General features: G+C 36.9%; 1 protein-coding gene across 1 annotated transcript in view; it reads left to right on the top strand.

Moving 5' to 3' along the window:
• LOC111141183 (ADAM metallopeptidase with thrombospondin type 1 motif 19) overlaps positions 1 to 21162 on the top strand; it is a 246812-nt gene that overhangs the window by 169753 nt on the left and 55897 nt on the right. Inside the window, exons 14-16 of the mRNA XM_022493562.1 lie at positions 1722 to 1849; positions 5918 to 6038; positions 13393 to 13473. Coding sequence (XP_022349270.1) covers positions 1722 to 1849; positions 5918 to 6038; positions 13393 to 13473 — 330 coding nt within the window. The remainder of the gene's footprint in view (positions 1 to 1721; positions 1850 to 5917; positions 6039 to 13392; positions 13474 to 21162) is intronic.

The raw sequence follows: 21162 nt of genomic DNA, 5'->3' as shown, positions 1-21162 counted from the left end.
AAGCCTGACTGCCAAGTGAGTACTGGCATGTTACATGGATCACTCTAATGTCACAATCTCAAGGGTATACTCCAGGAAGGAAGATTGAGATCAAATGTTTATGTCATCTGTAAAGCACAGTGAATTGACAATATGTTGTAAAAGGAGAAATAGGAAGATTTTTATCTGAATTCTTGTGTGGAATATGAATGGAATTTTCTAGACAAGCTCCTTTCCACATTATTCTTCTATCTGGTTTGCTCCTCTCTTCAGTGAAAACTCCAGAAAGAGAAGTACATATATATACATACACATAATAATACACACACACACACACACACATATATATAACCACTTTTAAAGTGTTGCAATTATAGCAGTTCTTTTTAAGTCCAAAGATATGACATAGTAAGTAGTCATTGAATAAACATAACCTACTTTGAGGTGTGAGAGCATACTGAAATGCTTTATTGCGGCTTATAATGGCATCTTAAAGGAAAATTTCAAAACCATGCACATTGAAGGCCATGTTCCAACTCCCCAGAATTGTTCAGAGCAGTATTCAGAAGCCACATGTGAAAACTGTTTGAAATGTTCAATTCTGAAGGCTCATTTAACTGTCTGTCTTCTCTTTGCAAAGTGATACCCTGTTCCATGCCTCTGGCTGTTATTTGGTATTTATAGAATCCCATCAGCATACGTGGAACTTTACTGAAGACATAAGTGAAGATCAGTGTCAAAGACTGTAAACTATTTTCCATTCTATTTATATGAGCTTAATAAACAGTAAAGGGCCTGACTGGTATCAAGCCAACAGAGTAGTAATGTAGCATGGAAATTGCTCTGAAGTTTCAGATTTGGATAATTCTCCTACTGGTCTTACCAAATACTACAGTTCTTCTGTAGGATGCTTAGAAATAGAAACAGCCCTTTAAAAATATTTTGTCACTCTTGACTGAGGCTGATAGTCAAGCGTTTTAACTCTACCTGTCCTAGCTTATTGCTTAATGAAGCACTGAAGAAGACTGCCAGCCATTCAGAAACTCTTCACCCAGAGTGGTGTTCCTCCCCTAGATATCACATATACTGACATGCTTTCCGAAGAAGCAATGGAGGGAGTTGAGCCCTAGCTAGCCCTTCAGCAATTGTGAGCTCCACTGGATGTTCTCATGGGATTGTGTTGCCTTTCTACACATCCTTGTAATGGAAGATCTTGAGAGAATTGCTCGTCTTAGAAATTCTTTTTTCTCCATTTAGTCATCTTTCAATTAGAAAATGCCAAATGCTTCGGCTCACAAATGTGTGTATGGGAATTTAGAAGTAACACATCAAGAAAGTCTTCATGAACGAAGTAAATCTGAAATAGCCGGAATTCTCCGATGTACTTAAATAAAGGGCAGTTCATTCCAAAAGATACGAGCAAGAAATGGTGGTGTGTAAAATATTTGGGGGCAAGAATCATTGGTTTGTCTGTGGTAGAGATTTGGTGCCAGAAAATAAGTGATACATTTTGAAAATAATCTGAAGATGTATTTCTGAAGGAGATAAATATTCATTGGACATCTATTTTTTCCCCAGGCATCTTCTCATTTACTACTCATAATAACTACTCTAGAGTTACATTATTCAATTCACATCAATTATATTTTTTACTCAACAACTGTCCTGAAAAATAAAGCTTACAAGATAAAAATATTTGTGGAGTAACTTTTGCTCATTTTTTTTATCCACTCTGTGTGTAGAAAAACCATGTGCCTTGTTTTGCTCTCCTGTTGGGAAAGAACAGCCTGTACTTCTGTCAGAAAAAGTGATGGATGGAACTTCATGTGGCTATCAGGGATTAGATGTCTGTGCAAACGGCAGGTGTCAGGTAAGACACTCCAGAAGGGAGACCGTATGTGTTGAGGGAGGGACCGTATGTGCTGAAGGAGACCGTACAGCTGAGGGAGACTGTAGAGCTGAGGGACCGCTCTACCTCCTTTGAGTGGCTGCACAGGATGGTAGAAAGCTCTGCACCAAAATTCAAAAGCTGTGGATGGAGTCCTGATTCAACTATCATCTTGAGCAAATCTGATCTGCTTTGAAATTCCCTTTCTTCATATGTCTAATGAAGGGTTTGGACTAGATAATCTATAAAATCCATGATTAGCTCAAAGAAACTGAGATTTTTATTCTGCAATGTACATATTACACATCTAAAGTGGCATTTTCTGTCAAAATATTCCAGACCCAAAATTCAAGTGCTCCATTTCTCCAAATCTTGTGTCCACGGCTGAGCCATGTGGCAAAAACCTATAAAATGAGTCCTTTTACTCACTTAATATTATGGTATTTTCAACATATTAGAACTAACTGATCTGTTCTTCTAATGCTTAAACACTTCATTTGCTCTTATCTTTCTTTTTAAAAATGATCTCTATTTACTACATGCATTTATGCACATTTCTTCATTTATCTTTAGAAAAGGAGAGCAAGTATGGACAGCATAGTGGGAAAATCAAAAGCTAGAACTTTGAAGCCACTACTTATAATTCTACCACTATCTCAAGTTCGCTTCCCCCGGGAGATTAATAGGCAGAAAGATTAATGCCAGGTGTCTTCATGTTCAACATCCATGTTGAGAAGGGAAGAAGACAAGAGTTGGGCACAGGGAGAAAGGGGGCTATGGTACAGTCACAACAGGACTTCAGCCCACCCTGTGAGGAGCATTGAAGTTGGGATGGCTCTTTAGAATTGTCCTCATTTGTGGCGAGAAACCCAGGCCTTTTTACCCCAAACATCTATAAGGGTCTGGCTGCAGACTGCACCAGAAGGGGAATGGGACCTTAGGAAAGGTAGTTTTCTTCAGGCCAGGCGGTTTCTACAAAGGGAGAGCCATCAGCTGATAAACTGGGTAGGCATGGGAAGGAAATAAATTCCTTAGTTATAAAAGAGGTATCTGAGTGGCACAGCGCTGAATCCATAACAGCCAGTAAGAAACTATATTCTTGTGAAAATCAACTAAACTATGTATGCGCACATTAACTAGTCCCTCAAATGAGGTTGTTAGACCAATGGTCATTGACTTTTTTGTACATTATGCTCCTTTGAGAATTTGATGAAAAGTTTCCTTTCTTCCCAGAAAAATGCATGTCTGTGCATCTGCGTGCACAGACACACACACGTGTGCTCTTGCAGGTGTGCACCAATATTTGAAAACAATTTCAAGGTATGGGTGGATCAACCTACATTCCAAGAGAGACTATGGAATTCTGGGTATAAAATTGGAAACAATATGAAACTTAAATGCTTTCCCAGCTCTAAGATTTTATATTTTGCCAGCATGCTGTAGAGTTTAAAGCACAGAATCATGGGGCGCCTGGGTGGCTCAGTTGGTTAAGTGACTGCCTTCGGCTCAGGTCATGATCCTGGAGTCCTGGGATCGAGTCCCGCATCGGGCTCCCTGCTTGGCAGGGAGTCTGCTTCTCCCTCTGCCCCTCCCCCTTCTCATACTCTCTCTCTCAAATAAATAAATAAAATCTTTAAAAAAAAAAAAAAGCACAGAATCATGTAATACCATTGGCATAAGAAACAGTCTTATAATTACATTTTAATTTCCTTTATTTGTTAACAGCCTTGTCAGTAATCTAAAATGTAATTTTTCATTTTCCTGTAAAAAAAAATCATTGCAAGCATTTACCTATATACATTTTGTTTTCAGACCTGTATGTTGTACAAGTAAATCTTTTAACTTTATTTCACCATTATTATTAATCTCTCAGGTTAGTGCATGTCTTCAATATATTTATTCTTCCAAAAAATGTGTTTCCTTAACTGTATATGCCACATGCAATAGCCTAACTTGCTGTTATTTTCACTTCACAGTGTTTTGTAAGCCAGATCTTTTACAGAATCCCTAAATACAACTACAACAAAATTCTGTGTAAGCGCTCAGTGAATCTGATGGTTATAATTAAAGTTCCATGAAAGGGATTGTGCCTTCTGACAGAATGGGAATACTTCAGGATTCTGGCTTTTTAACTAAAATGCTACATGCAGTCTTTCAATATAATTAAAAGCATGCCTTTTTTTTTTTTTTTTCCCTTTCTGGCAAGCTCCCATTTTTCAGCTTTGGCTACACAAAATACACAGCACCAAAACTGAAGGAGGACAGTTGAAAATAGATAGTTTTCTCCTTGTGACCCATTTTGCTTCTGATATTTCTGTTGTGGAAAAGGATAGAAAAAGCCCTTCTCTGTATTATCATGCTCTCTGCCCATCTCCAACATGCCAGTGGTACTAAAGGGGGCCACCAGCAAAGCAATGACATTGCCTTTGCAAAGTCATTCATCCTCAACTTCTGGAGATATGTGGGTGTGTTGTGATAAGTATGGATACTTGAAACTATCAGTTACAAAATTTTTTTTAAAATCTCTTATTCTTATTTTTTAAATGTGTGATTGTTGAGCCATGACATCATGTCTGTCCCTGGCTTTTATTGTAGGTTTACAGACTTGTCATATCCTGGTTACAAGGGTTGGAAATAACTAATAAGTTAGTAGGTACTAATTTGTTTCAGTCATTTAACTACTGTTCATTGAGTTTGTTGTATTTGCCAAGAAAAAAGCTAGGGATAGAGCATTAGAGTTGTGTTTATCATTTCAAAGCCACTCTAAACTCTACCATAAATTTTTCCTCAATTGTACATAAATGAAAGAATTTTTCTTTTCAGGTCTTTTTATGGCTGCTGCTTAGTGAGCTCTTCTGTACCTTTGTTGTGTTTGGAGAATTTCCTTTGGTGGCCACCTCTTTCATCTGTGACATTCTCTTTATTTCTCCCTGAATAAGCTTTGATTTGCAGATCAAACTTCTCCACTAATGCATTGCTTTGTCCACCTCTTGATACTGATAGATCCCCCTTGATAAAAGGAAAGGATGCTCTATTATGCAGGTTTAATGTGATTTTGGCTTTCTCAGAATATTCATCACACAGCTGCATTTTGTAATCTGCTTACTCCCCCCACCTGAACACCAACCACAGAAAAAGACCCTGTTTTTGTTCATGTTTTATTTAAGATGTTAAAAATTCCTCTAAAATAACTGTAACCTTACAAATGGGTGTTATCATCAGTCTCTCTTGCAACTCCTTGATTAAGGGTAATGGAATAATCATACCATTTAGTTCTGACAATACTGACATACTAAATTCTGCCCTTTGAGTCTGCACAACTTTGCAAATTATTAGCATATTTTCTGAACATCAATGGGAGACCAACATTATTCACTCGAAAAGAGTCAGTGATTTTATCCCAGAAAATTCACATTAACATAATTCTTTTGGAAACAAATTAAAATGTATTTCCCCACTGTTCATATTTTCTTACAGCGGCCATGGGGCCGTGGGTTGTGAGCAGCCTTCCCCACATTCATGTGCTGGATGCCAAAGAAGATGGGGATAGAAGCTGATTCGTGAATTGTAGTGAAAATAAACATTCACATTTGATTTTCACAAAGTTAATATTTAATATCAGACTTTGCTTTGCAACCACCTTAAGAAGTAAAGCCTTCCACATAATGAAGTGTATCTGTTGTATGTTAAGTAGGATGAAGTAGATTAATAATATTGTGTTTAATAGAAATGTGATTTCCTTTGGGTTTTATATAAATTGAATTTGTCCCAATCATGTTTTTCCAAATTGCTTTAGGATACCATTTAGTTCTTAATACGGGAAAAATACCCTCATCACTGTCCTGCTATTTGGTCACTTTATTGATGACATCATTTGACATGAGCTTGCTCTATTAGTTTGCACCAGAGAATATGACATTTTACTAGTCTGTCAATTCAATATGTCTAGTCTGGAGATAATAGTTTTGTTCTAAATTAGTGAGTAAAAAAAAGAAAAAAGGAGGGGGAAAAAAGCTCACTTTATGGTCTACTGTCAATCTCTTGTTACAGAAAGTTGGCTGCGATGGTTTATTAGGTTCTCTCGCCAGGGAAGATCACTGTGGTGTGTGCAACGGCAATGGAAAATCATGCAAAATCATTAAAGGGGATTTTAATCATACTAGAGGAGCAGGTAATTATTTTTTTTAATTTTTTCAGAATTACTAATCCAAACAGTCTTTGGGAACGGAGAGATTACACTGAAGTTGACTTAGAAATCACAGTTCTTACTCCCTAATTGAAGACTTTTGTAATGGGGATTGAGTGATTTTTTTGTGATGACATATGATACATGTGACATGAGCCAGAGCCCGTGTTCCATTAATGTAAATATGAAGTCATCTGTTATGCATTTAATATATTGGAGCAGAAAGGGAATAATCTAATTTGCATTGGCTAATGTTATCAGGTTTCTTCAGACCTTATTCTCCAATGTGAAGCATGATGTCTAACGGAGAATAATGATTTGTAACAGCCTGGAGCAACTATATTGAAAGTATCAGTCTTCAGGTTTTCAGCTTTCAATTTTGTTTGTTTTTCCTTAATGTTTTCATTCAATTTGAAGGAATACAATTTTGGAAATAGAGTCTGTAGCAGTGTAGCATAATGGAAATGATAACAGGGAGAGTCAGGAAATGTAGGATAAAGTTCCAGATATATTCATAGTGGGAAGTCATCCTCTCCTTTCTTATATCCTTATTTAAAATACTGGTACTCCAGGGATGTGAGAATGAAATGACCATGAAAGATCCACGTAGTGTGAGTTTTAAAGTGACCCACAACAAAAAGTGATAGGTTTGCTGTACTGACCTATAACAACCCACGGGTTTGCTTTCTGTGTAGAAAACACCTATCCAGTAGAAAACACTGGGAGTAAGCAGACATTTACATTAGCATCTTACCTGGATGTCTTCTCAACTATCTTTAGTATTTATGATTATATTTTCATCATTATTAGTATGCTTCTATTATATTCCTCAGTTTTTTCCTATTTTAAATTCTTTCAAATATCAAAAAAATCTGAGACTAAAGAATGTTTTAGTTTGAATACAAAGAGTGATCCATTTTTGTCTGAATAATTAAGAAAACTGAGTTCATTCTGGATACAAGAGGCCTTCAGAAAAGAAAATGTAGACACAGCCCTCTAAAGTTGAATATAAACTTTTGCTGGGCCCCAGCAGAATAAAAGATAAGTGAGCTTGAAGATCTTGAAGCCTAAAAATAACTGAAGCCCAGGGTAAATTGCAGATCAAAATCTCGACCTCCAAAGCTGTGAAAAATGTGACAGGTCCTACAAGTCAAAATCCGCCAGAAGTCATTTAGAGAAATCATACTTTGCCATAATAGCCTCTCAGACTTTCAACTAAGAAGTACAATTATAATGAGCTTTACAGGATGATTGTAGCGGAGGGGGGCTTACAGTATAGAAGTTCAAATGAAGTCTGAAAGAACAAAGATTTTTTAAAGATACAAGAATTTTTTAAAGAATATTCTTGCATGGTTATTTACTATGCATGGAAACAGTTCACTGAAGATTACTGGTATACATTCAGAACTAACATCTTTATTTCGTTGTAGTAACAGTTTGTTTTTCCACTAAGCATAGAAAACAGAAATGCCAGTTTAAAAATTAGTGATGCTTTTCGTTCTGACTGCATTTGTGTGGGTACATTTTCCCCCAGATTTCTAGTTCAAAACTTTGTTTTTATTGCACTTTGATTTCATTTTTGTTCATTTGTTCATTTTCTGTTGGTAATTCATGTTAATGGAAGCTATTATTTGGAAAATGTCTGAGATGCCTAAGATACTGGGATTATCGGAGACTAATAATGTTGCTTTTTTCCTTCCAACTCTATGCTAGTTTCACTTGACTCTCAGGGAAGAGACTAGAATTATTAGCTTGGACCATAAGATCCTGCATGGTGTTGTCCCTGCCTGTCTTTCCAGCATCATCTTACACCAGCATTCCTTTCATTTCTAGATTTCTTATAGATGTTCAAACTGACCATGCTCCCTCTGGCATCTTGTATTTTAAAATATGGTTCCGTGAGCTTTCTCTTAGCTTTGCTGGCTCATTTCTAGACATCACTTAAATCTCAGTACAAATGGTACTTCTTTAGTGAGCACTGGACAAACTCTACCTCCCATCGCTAAGAACTTGGTTAATGATACCATATTTGTGTCATACCTAGAGAGGCTCTAATCACATTTGCAAGTTACATTTCCTCGTCTTTCTTTCCCCACTAGTCTTTAAAAGATGAATCCGGAAAAATCTCATTACTACTTTTGTTTAACACCATATTACAAATGACCTGCATAATGTGTGATCCATTAATATTTATTAACATAATTAATAATGAAACATTATTTTTTAGCGAGTGTAAAAAACATAAACCTGTGTAAGTCCTTAATTATATCATGGGCTTCATCTACTTGTGACTTAAGAATGTTTCTCTGGAGACAATTTTATCCTTATAGTTTATGGACTTCCTAGAATTTCTTGAAGAAATTGAAGGCTTCTTTGGTCCAGTTGGCCATGCTCACTGTATATATTGTATGAGCAACACATGTGCAGACACATGTGGGTGTTTTCAGTCCTTGTGCTCTACTTAGAGTTTGCTAAATCATTTTTGTTGGAGCTAGAAAATAAACTTGAGGAGGTTTTTTTTTTTTTTAATCATGTCTTTCATTTCAACTTGCCTAGCTGCAGGATAACTTTTTAAAGGAATTTTTAAAGATAAATTGTATTTTTGGCTGGTTGTGGAATTAGATAGCTAACCATATACACTAGGAAGAAATGGGCATAAAATGTGTTACTCTTTTTTAAAGATTTTATTTATTTATTTGACAGAGAGAGAGAGCGAGAGAGAGCTCACAAGTAAGCAGAGAGGCAGGCAGAGAGAGAGAGGGAAGCAGGGTCCCTGCTGAGCAGAGAGCCCGATGCAGGGTTCAATTCCCAGGACCCTGAGATCATGACCGGAGCCAAAGACAGAAGCTTAGCCCACTGAGCCACACAGGTGCCCCAAATGTGTTATTCTTAATGGAAGAGATGATGATACTGATCCTGAATAAGGAACACATGCTCTTAGACTTTTTGTTTGTATCTTTGGCACAGCAGGAGAGTCATACTGTTATGTATTCTATTTTATGAAATAGTAACAGTGGGTCATAGCTAGATGCCCATGGTAGAATCAGATAGCTCTGAAGTCAGCTAATTACTGACAAAGCAGTCTTGAAAATGGTATTTTTTTTTTCTTCCCTCTACCTTTATTTTCTCATCTATCAAGTGAGAAATGTAGTATCTACCTTGGATGTTATCATTACAATTAAATGAAAAATTTATGTCAATTGCCTATAATAGTGTCTAGCGCATAGAAGTTGTTCAAAATGTGACATTTATCATTATTACTACCACGAAGATAATGACTGCTATTGGCATTTTAAGAGGTCTGCTTAAGAACAGGATCTCTGTCTGTTAAGTAGGATTTTTTTTTTTTTTTTAGATTTTATTTATTTATTTGACAGACAGAGATCACAAGTAGGCAGAGAGGCAGACAGGGGGTGGGGGGAAGCAGGCTCCCTGCTGAGCAAAGAGACCCATGTGGGGCTCGATCTCAGGACCCTGAGATCATGACCTGAGCCGAAGGTAGAGGCCTAACCCACTGAGCCACCCAGGTGCCCCAAGTAGGATGTTTCTGTGTACAAAACCAACTATCCAACACGAGGATCAAATTTACGACATTGACATCACAGACTTTATTCAAACTGCTGAACTCGGCAATGGCCACCCTCATATTCACTGATTTAAATATATGTTAACTAACTGGAATTTAAATCAAAACTTGCCAAAAAGTGCATTCTTAATTGTGCTAAATGACTTAATTATTGAAAACTATTTAGGCCCCCCCAGTCATTGGCTATGGCTAAGACTTCAAATGTCTTCGCTCAGTATTTCTCTCCCTCCCTTCCTTCTTTAAACTCAGTCTAACTCATCTGTCCTTTAAGCCATTCCAGCTGAGTAATAGAGAACTGCTCCAGATGAATCTATGAACTTAGATATAACTGGTGTCCTAATGCACAGCAAACTCCTGAGTTTACTGCTAAACCCAAATAGGAATTGAGTTACTCCCTCTATTACTCTCTCTCTCTCCACTCTTCTTTCTTAACATCCTGAAATTTAACATCATCTCCAAATACTTTACTAAATTCCTTTGCTCAGAGATGAACAGTCATCTCTTGATTGTAACATCTGATGGGCTATCCGTTGTCACCTTTTTCTTTGATTATTGTATAGCTTTTGACACCACTGACCAACGGCTCCGCTAGAGATAATCCAATCCGTAGGATTCCACCTCACCAAAACAGTCAGATCTCCATCTTCTTGTGATAATTCCTTCTCTGGATTCTTTTTTATTTTCAGCCTGTTGAAAACTATGGCTGTCCTAGGTTGAGTCCTTCTCTTCTCTTCGTTTTCTCCAGTTACTTTCATGGCTGATGTTACTGCCTCACAAAAGTACTCCCCTCACCTGATTTTTGTCTGGAGTTCCAGATGTTCCACAGTTCTTAGCAGTTATTTTTACTAGTGTGTTACATGGTTTTATTAAGTACAAATTGCAAAGTCAGACTTATCAGATTACTACCAAAACTTGACTTCCATGTTCTTATAAACTATGGCTGCATTCTCACAGAAGTAAGAAGAATGCATTTGTGTTCAGTGTTTATTTCCCCACTTTCTTCTGGTTGTCAAGTTCAGAATTTTTTTTTTTCTTCACAGGGCTCTATAGATTTTCTTCCTTAGCCTCTCATATTCCTGGGATTTTTACATTAGCTTCCTGATAACTGTTATGTATAACTATATCCCCAGGCATCCTGAGTACTGCTGTCAGATAAAGCTTCTCCAAGCCAGTGGTGCCTGGATGGCTCAGTGGGTTGAGCCTCTGCCTTTGGCTCAGGTCATGATCTCAGGGTCCTGGGATCAAACCCTTCATAGGGCTGTCTGCTCGGCGTGGAGCCTGCTTTCCCCTCTCACTCTGCCTGCCTCTCTACCTACTAGTGATTGATCTCTCTCTCTCTCTCTCTCTCTCTCTGTCAAATAAATAAATTAATTGAATTAAATTTAAAAAGCTTTCCCAAGCCATTGTTCACAGAAATCAATTCAGTGTCTTGGGCATGCATTAAAATCCTCTTTAACAGAGACATATTCTAACATCTCCTCTTTCTGACAGAATTATTTTATTGACATGCTACTAAAAATATTATTGAGTCTCTTACTTTCCCTTTCATACAGCGAACTCATACTTTTTCTATACATAACCAAATCCTGCCCATTCTTCAGAGACGGTTCGTCTGTTTACTTCTTGGTGAAGCTTTCCTTGACTCTCTGAAATGTTTTGTGAATTAGAGTGATTCCAGCTGATGCCAGTGTTTCTCAAACATGAGTCATGTATATAACACTTTAAAAGGAAAACAAGAAAAAAAAAATCCCACTTCTGTGAATTAAAAATAGCAGTGAACCTTTCGAGTGATGATGTGATCAGGTTAAGAGGACAGTTGAAACATGGGTTTATATTCCTAAGCAGGGAATTAACCATATCATCTTGCATATGATCTCTTTTACATAATTTTGGAAGTTTTTTGAACTCATATTTGTGCAAGGTATTTTTGCCTTTTCTTTCCAATTTCATTATGAGCTCACTGAGTGCCCAGATCTTCTTACCGTATTTTTGTGTATAAATTGGCAGTAAGCATTTGTTTCTATTTTCATTACTGCTTATTTTGTTCATGTATCAAAGTGATAGTGCTTGTGTGGTTTGGTGTTACTAAAAATGGTTAAATTGGATGAGCAGCATTCACTAATAGAAATTATTATTCGAAAAGCGCATGCCCCAAATTCCACCCACTGCCCCCAGGTGGGGTGTATGCTACCTTTGGCTATATACCGATAATTGTAAACCTTTTCAGGAATTTGAATAATTAAGCAACAGATGACAATTCTGGGATTTGTTATAGTGCCTTTTTATTTTTTTTTAGGATTATTTATTTATTTATTTGACAGACAGAGATCACAAATAGGCAGAGAAGCAGGCAGAGAGAGAGGAGGAAGCAGGCTCCCTGCTGAGCAGAGAGCCCGATGTGGGGGCTCGATCCCAGGACCCTGGGATCATGACCCAAGCCGAAGGCAGAGGCTTTAACCCACTGAGCCACCCAGGCGCCCCTATTGTGCCTTTCTAAAACTAACTTTGCCCATCATCCATGGACATTAGGAGGGTAATTGTAGTTATGATCACTGGGTGTTGTATGTACATGATGAATCACTAAATTCTATACCTGGAACTAATATTACACTGTATGTTATCTATCTGGAATTTAAATAAAAACTTTTTAAAAAATTCCAAAAAAACCCTAACTTTGAAGTTAGACTCTCATCAGATATATGGAACTACCCAGATATTGAGAAGAATATTAAATATTATTATATATATCATATGTTTTATAATTTAAGATGTAACTATTCAGCTATAAGGTGTCTACTCTATCACTATTCTGCACTAAAGTCTTAATTTTGACTTCTTCTGCACACTCTCTTCTGTCTCATTTTATTTTATTATCTTATTTCATTTTATTACATTCCTAACCTCTGCTGAAAAATCTTTCCTAAGAAACGTCTAAATGTGTCTTCCTTCTAGCTGTTTTTTTTTATTTTTTTATTTTTTAAATTTAATTTTATTTTTTCAGTGTTCCAAGATTCATTGTTTATGCACCATACCCAGTACTCCATGCAATACATCCCTTCCATAATACCCACCACCAGTCTCACCCATTCTTTCACCTCCCTCCCCTCCAAAACCCTCAGTTTGTTTCTCAGAGTCCACAGTCTCTCATGGTTCGTCTCCCCCTCCGATTTACCCCAAATCACCTTGACACCTTCAGGGTGACTCCAGATTTCTTGGTGTGCCCTGACACTTACTTGTCTTCAGCCCCAGTTTCCAAACCCTTTGTTAATTTCCTAAGGGAGTACTTGGTCTCTCTTGTCCTACACTCAGCTACCCAGAGACCTGATCCCGCCAGCTGTATTCTCTCCAGCTGCATTTCCTTCTTCCCCACACATGCTAACTTAAAGCAGTTTCATGAACAAAATCTGAGGTTATTTGCTTTGTTCCAAGATCTACTGTGTTTCTGAATGGGCTGGACAATTGTGCTTTTTTTCACCCTCATACTTCATAAGCTATCAATGAACTTCTCTTTTTTTTTTACATAACATACAATTACATGCTTGCCCTTAATAGTGCCATAGGCTCAACATATTTCAAAGAAAATTCTCCACTTGAAATTATGACAGCTTTTATATACAACTTTCTTTCTTTGCATATTATTGAAATTTCATAGAAAAAAACGAAACCAAAAGGAAAAAGAGGGGGACAAGTCAATTAAGAGAAGAGATCTTAAAAGAACTCATGATTTATTTCTTGTTTTATTGACTCTTACAGGTTATGTAGAAGTGCTAGTGATACCTGCTGGAGCAAGAAGAATCAAAGTTGTGGAGGAAAAGCCGGCACATAGCTATTTAGGTAACCTGACACAGAGCCAATCCAAGTACGAGTCCCCCTCCCTCCACCCTGACAGTTGTCTGATGACGAGGACATCAATCTGTTTCTAGTTACATGTTTGAATTTCCCAGGAAGCACCTCCTGTCATATCAAGTAGGAATTTCTTTCCTTCTCTCCCAGGGACTTACCAGAGCAAAAGCAATCTGGTTGTCTATGTTTTTGGGAGAGTATAAATTGCTTCCACATGTTAGTCCATGTTTTAAAAAAAAAAATTCATTGGAGGATTTAGGTGTGTTTTATTTCATACACATGCACATATATATCCCATAAATATATTTGTTTCATACATACATACACATATATATATTTATTGTATGTGCAAATGCGTATATGTGTGTATATATATACGTATATATGAATGATTACTTTAGAAATAGAAAATCTTGTGGGATTCTCAAAAACATTCTGATATACTGAACAGATTTAATCTCTTAAGGAGAAACAATGCTGTCTCTTGCCTCACTTCAGGTATTTTCACCTATGAAGAGAGTATTTTAAATTTTTTAATGTTGTATGTAGAAAGAATTGTTTCAGCTGTTTTAATTAGGCTAGTTAGTGATTTTAAATATGTAAAAGAAAATACGCAGTTGCCAAAATACATATTGTTTATATATCAAAATTAAAAACCCATTAAGTCATGGGAAATGATTGTCTATAGTCATGGCATCTCCGGATAAAGGGATCTAATGTGATTAGGTCCGATAAAAGAGTAAAGCTTCTCCCAGAATTACGTTATCTTTAAAGAAAGCCTACATGTCTCTTTTTTTCTTAACAAAAATAATGTTCTCATTATTCTTTCTCAAAAGAAATAATATCCCAAGGGAAACACTTTGTACATGGAAAATAACCCAATATTATATGATTGTTTCTACTTTGCAATATTAAAAATAGTCTGCTCTTGGATTGAATTATTTTTCTCATTAGGGTTTGCTTTCTAGGAGTAGGAAAATATGAGGAAAGGGGACAGTGAAAGAAATCCTTTGTCATGTGACACACTCATTAGTTTGTTATTACTAATTACCAATTTCATTTACTTTTACCAGCTAGGTTTTTAAATTCATTTTAAGTGCAAGTGAATCATCCCAGATATCCAAATTGTGATTAAAACTAATCCCGGGTTTTTGGAGACACTGTGCGAAACTTGGACAATTTCAGGATATTTGTTCAATAGCCAACAATTGGCTCTTACACGTGGGAATATGTTTTCTTTTTTCCAAACTGGAAAGGAATATGGATGTCTCAAATGGAAAGTTCTCATATTATGTAAAACTCGATATTGTACTATGATTTTTAGTAACTTAACAAATGTGGCTAAAAGAACCAGCCGGTTTCACAAATGGGGCATCTCCATGCTCTAATTCCTTACTTACCAGGCTCTTCCACCAATCCAGTCTTGTTTCTGTCTCCCTTCTGTCAAAGGGAGTTAATATAAGGTCAACAAATGCCTCCATATTAATACATCCAATGGTCATCATTCATTCAATACTTTCTTCTTTTGACTTGGAAGACTTGAGGCTCCCTGCGTCATTGGATGTCCCTTACTGGTCTCTTCCGATGGATTCTCTTCCCCTACATGTTTTCTATATGTTCCCATACTGTGGGTTTCAAGCCTGGGCCCTGCCGCCTTCCTTGGTGTCTTATCTCCCTAGGGTATCCCATCTAGCTCCATTGCTTGACATGTCTATTGAGTATAAATTATCAAATTTCTTGTGTACCTCAGAAATAGTAAGTCTAAGTCAAAAATTGTATTCCCACCCCATGCTGAAACTTCTTCCTCCTTCAGTGTACCCCGCTATAATCTGTGTTACTGTATGAGTGTCTTAGGACTTCTCTACCAAGTATCACTCATCTGGTGGTTTAAACATATTCTCTCACAGTTCTGGAGGCCATAATGGTTTCACTGGACCAAAAATCAAGGCATCTGCAAAGCTGTGCTCTCTCTGGAGACCCTATTCCTTGCCTTCTCTAGCTCCTGGCGGCGGCCAGCATTCTTTGGCTTGTGACCGCATCATTCCACTGCCTGCCTCCCTAGTGTCTTTGACATCTCCTGTTTTTCTGTCTTCAAAGCTATCTCCTCCTACCTCTTATAAGGACACATGTGATTGTATTTCAGACCCACTTGGACTATCCAGAATAATCTCCCCATGTCAAGATCCTTAATCATATCTGCCAAGTTATTTATTTATTTGCCATATAAGTTGGCATTTGTAGGTTCCAGGAATTCACAAACTTATATCTTTTTTTTTCCTTAATAGCATTTGTTTTTTAACTGAGTTGAAATACATGCAACATAAAATTTACCATCTTAACTATGTTAAGTGTACATTTCTGTGGCTCTGAGTGCATCACTTTGTTTTACAACCACCACCGCCATCCAACTCCAGAATGGTTCTCATTTTGCAAAACTGAAACTCTTGTCTCCATTAATGGTAACTCTCCATTCCCCTCTCCTCCCATCCCTTGGTAGCCACCAAGGCTTTCTATCTTCATGAATTTGACCACTCTGCACATGTGGATATTCTCTATATGCAGAATCTCTTCTTTTGTTGTTTCATAACAATAATAACTGTTCTTTTGTGACTATCATATATCACTTAAAATAATGTTCTCAAGACTTAATCATGCTATTGCATGTGTCAAAATTTCTTTCCTTTTTAAGGCCAAATAATATTTCATTATATGCATGGACCACATTTTGCTTATCAATTCATTCATTCATGGATACTTGGGCTGCTTCCACTTGTTAGCTGTTGTGAATAATACTACTGTGAACATGTGTGTACAGATTGTACAGATGTCTCTTCAAGATCTAGCTTTTTATTCTTTTGAATATATTCCCAGAGGTAGAATTTCTGTATCTTATGGTAATTCTATTTCTAATTTTTTTTTTGAATGGCCACACCCTTTTCCACAGTTCTGCATTATTTTCTATTACCACCAACAGTGTGCAAGCGTTCCAGTTTCTGTAATTTTTTACTAACTCTTTAAAAAAAAGATTTTATTTATTTATTTGAGAGAGATAGAAAGCGAGAGAGAGAGCAAACAGTAGCAGTGGGGAGGGGCAGAGGGAGGAGAACAAGGCTGCCCGCTAAGTAGGGAGTCCCACACAGGACTCAGTCCCAAGACCCTGGGATCTTGACCTAAGCTGAAGACAGATGCTTAACTGACTAAGGCACCCAGTGCCCCAGTTCTTACCAACTCTTGAGGTTTTCCCTTTATCCTGGTGGTAGCCATCCTCATGGGTGTGAGGTGATTTTTTGTGTGGTTTTGTTTTGCACCTTCCTAATGATTAGTGAAACTGAAAATCTTTTCATGTACTTCTTGGCCATTGACATATCTTCTATGAAGAAATGTATATTCAAGTCTTCTGTCCATTTTTGAAATAAGTTATTTTGATTCATTGTGGCTATTGATGACGATGAGTTTTAGGAGGTCATTGTATGTTCTGGATATTAACCTCTTATGAGATAAATGATTTCAAATATTTTTTCCCATTCTATTACTGGTATCTTTTGATACACAAAAGTTTTTGATTTTCATAAAGTTTGTCTGTTTTTCTTTTATCACCTGTGCTTTTGGTGCCATGTCCAAGGAGTCACTGCCGAATTCAATATTGTAAAGCTTTTGCCTTACGTTTGCTTCTAAGACTTTTATGGTTTCAGGTCTTACATTTTGTAGATAGTGTTAGTCAAGTGTACAACTTCATTTTTCTGCATGTGGATACTCCATTTTCCCAGTACCACTGATAGAAAGACTGTTTTTTCTCTGTTGAACAATCCTGGCACCCTTGCAGAAAGTCATTCGGCTCCGTATGCGAAGGCTTATTTCTGGAGTCTCTATTCTATTCCATTTGTCTATATGTCTGTTTTTTTGTTTTGTTTTGTTTTCATTTTATTTTATTTTATTTCTTTTCAGTGTTCCAGCATTCATTGTTTATGTATATATCTGTTTTTATGTCAGCAGCACACTGTTTTGATTACACTAGCTTTCTAGTAAGTTTTCATATCAGGAAGTGTGAATCTCCGCTTTGTTCCTTTTTTTCCGGTTTGTTCTGGTTATTCAGGGTTACTTGAAATTACATATGAATTTTAGAAAGGTTTAATTATTTCTGTAAAAAAGGCCATTGGAAATTTGGTAAGGATTGCACTGAATTTGTAGATCATTTTGATAACATTGACATCTTAACAGTATTAAGTTTTCCAATCCATAAACCTGGGATGTGTTTCCATTTATTTATGTCTTCTTTAATTCTTTCAGGAGTATGTTCTGGGTTTTTGTTATTGTATAAGTCTTTTACCCCCTCAATTGAGTTAATTATTTTTGATACTATTGTACATAGATTGCTTTCTTAATTTCCTTTTCAGATTTTTCATTGCTAACATATAGAAATGCAGCTACCTTTCTTTGTGTTGACTTTGTATCATGCGACTTTTAAAACAGGCTCTCTTGTATGTGTGTGTAGAATCTTTAGGGTTTTCTACATAGAAAGAAGATCGTATCATCTGCAATCAGAAATAATTGTATTTCTTCTTCTCTGATTTGAATGCCTTTTATGTTTGTGAATTCAGTTTGCTGCTTTATTGAGAATTTTTGTGTCGGTGTTCATAAGAGAAATTGGTCTGTACTTTTGATTTTATATCTGTGTGTTTTTGTCTGGCTTTGGTAGCAAAGAATGAGTTATGCCTCATACTGTATGTTAGGAAGTCTTCCCTCCAATTCACTTCTTGGAGAATATGAAGATTGATGTTAGTTCTTCTTTAAATGTTTTGTAGAATTTGCCAGTGCAACCATAACATCCAGCGCTTCTTTTGGGGGGGATATTTTTGATTATTGATTCGGTGTCCTTACTAATTGTAGATATTTTTAGGATTTCTATTTCTTTGTGATACAGTCTTTGTAAGTTTTGTGTTTCTAGGAATTTGTACATTTCATTTAGGTTATCCAATTTGTTAGCATACAGATTTTTTAAATTTTTGTTGAGGTATAGTTGACATACAATGTTATATTAGTTTCAGGTGCACAATATAGTGATTTAACAGTTTTATACATTGCACAAGGCTCTCCATAACAAATGCAGTTGCCGTCTGTCACCATACAGTTATTTTAGTGAACTTGACTATATTCCCCATGCTCCACTTTTAATCCCCATAACTTATTTTGGAACTGGAAGTCAGTACTTCTTAATCCTCTTTACCTATTTCATCCATCCCTCTACCACCCACAGCTTCGAGTGTATTCTCTGTGTTCATGAATCTGTTTCCATTTTTCTTTTTGTTTGCTTGTTTGTTTGTAACTCCACATATAAATGAAATCACATTGTCTTTCTTTGTCTGACTTATTTCACTGAGCGTAATATCCTCTAGGTCCACCTGTGTTGTCAAAAATGAGAAGAGTTCGTTTTTTAATGGGTGAGTAACATTCTGTTACACACACACACGCACACACACACGTGCACACACACATGCACACACTGTATCTTCTTTATCCATTTATCTATTGATGGACACAGGTTACTTCCATATCTTAGATATTGTAAATAGTGTTGCAATAAACATAGTAAACACAGGGATGCAGATATCTTTAAGAATTAGTGTTTTCATTTTCTTTGGGTAAATACCCAAAGGTAGAATTATTGGCTCATGTGGAATTTCTATCTTTAATTTTCTGAGGACCCTCCATACTGTTTTCCAGAGTGGCTGCACCGTTTACTCTCCCACCAACAGTGCACGAGGTTTTCTTTATCTCTGCATCCTCGCCAAAGCTTGTTATTTCTTGTCTGTTTGATACTAGCTATTCTGACTGGTGTGAGGATTATTTATAATAACTTTCTTATAATCCTTTTTATTTCTGCAGTATCAGCTGTAATAGCCCCATTTTCATTTCTGACTTTTTAGTTGTCTCTTTTTTTTTTTTTTTTTAAAGATTTTATTTATTTATTTGACAGAGAGAGATCACAAGTAGACGGAGAGGCAGGCAGAGAGAGAGATAGGGGGGGGGGGGAGCAGGTTCCCTGCTGAGCAGAGAGCCCGATGCGGAACTCGATCCCAGGACCCCGAGATCATGACCTGAGCCGAAGGCAGCGGCTTAACCCACTGAGCCACCCAGGTGCCCCAGTTGTCTCTTTTTTTTTTTTTTTTGCTTTCTTAGTCAATACAACCAAAGTTTTGTTCCTTAAAGTTGTAAAGTTAGGTTGTTAATCTGAGTTGGTTTGGTTTTGTTTTGTTTGTTTTTTGTTTTTGTTTTTGTTTTTGTTTTGAAAGAGAATGAGAGAGCACACACATGTGGTGGGGGGAGGTAGGGGCAGAAGGAGAGGGAGAGAGAGAATCTTAAGCAAGCTTCATGCTCTGTGAGGAACCTGACACGGGACTCCATCTCATGACCCTGAGATCATGACCTGAGCCAAAATGAAGAGTCAGAGACTTAATGAGCCACCCAGCACCCCGAGATCTGTCTTCTCTTTTCATGTGTTTGTTGCTCTAAATTTCCCCCATCACGCTTCTTTTGCTGTCTCCTCTGCATTTTACTGTGTTGGGTTTTCATATCCATTTGTCTCAAGATTTTTTCTAACTTACCCTTATAATGTCTTCTTTGATTCACTGGATTTTTGAGTGTGTTGTTTCATTTCTGCATTTGTAAATTTTCCAGTTTTCCCTGTGACAGATTTCTAATCTAACTTCATCCTTTTGTGGGCAGAGAAGGTTCTTTGTATGATGTCTATTTTTTAGGACACGGTTACCTTCTTGTGGGACATTATTTATCCCACCACAGTCCCTAATTTCTATCCAGTAGTTTATACCAGCACTAGTTCTCCTTGATGACTGTCTTTACCACGTGAATGCATCAGCGAGTCCTGTCAGTTACTCAGATGTATCACTTTCCCTCCATAACCACTGCCGCCCAGTCCTGCTTACTCTCCTTTAGAGCATTTATCACCATCATTGTCTGAGTTGTCTTATCTGTCCACATGTGGGCTTTTACAGTGTGGATCTCCATGGTTAATTCTGAAGGCAGAGATCCTGTTGCACAGAGCTTCACTGGGAAAAACTCAAGCAGACTCTGGCACACAGAAAGTAATAAAGACTTTTTATGAGTGAATTTTAATTAAGAAAAGATGGTTCATACTTGTGTAGTAATTAGTCATGGGCCAGTTCATTAAATATATCTGTTAAGTGAATCTTCACATCTCTATGAAGTAGACACCACTATTTTTTTTTTTTTTTTTAGCCAGAGACTAGAGGACAAGAGAGTTTTAAGTTTCTTTCCCAAGATCATACATCTAAAAAAGCTGTGATCTTGGATTTCAAACCAGGCAGTGTGGCCATAGTATCTGATTCCTAGTGTTCCTTTTTACTTTTTCTTTTTTATTCATAGTCTCTCACAGTAATACACTTGTGATTTTAGGGTACATGTCATATACGAACACATTGTCTTTGAACTTCCCCCCAAACTCCCTTCTTTCCCCCTTGTCTTAATTAATGAGATCAATTGTATACAGCTAACTCAGGGAAATACAAATTATGAAAAGATAGTTTTCTTCTCTTATTACTACCTCCAGTTCAGCCAGATCCCATCTTCTTTCCCTGATGCATATCTCTAAACATAAATATCCAAACTACTTTTTCTTCTGAAAAGAAAATTAATTTAACATGG

Source organism: Enhydra lutris, unplaced genomic scaffold, assembly GCF_002288905.1.
Source record: "Enhydra lutris kenyoni isolate GAN:26980312 unplaced genomic scaffold, ASM228890v2 scaffoldscaffold5, whole genome shotgun sequence".
NCBI lineage: Eukaryota > Metazoa > Chordata > Mammalia > Carnivora > Mustelidae > Enhydra > Enhydra lutris.
The sequence above is the reverse complement of the archived record's forward strand: the minus strand, read 5'-3'. Positions and strand labels throughout refer to the sequence as shown.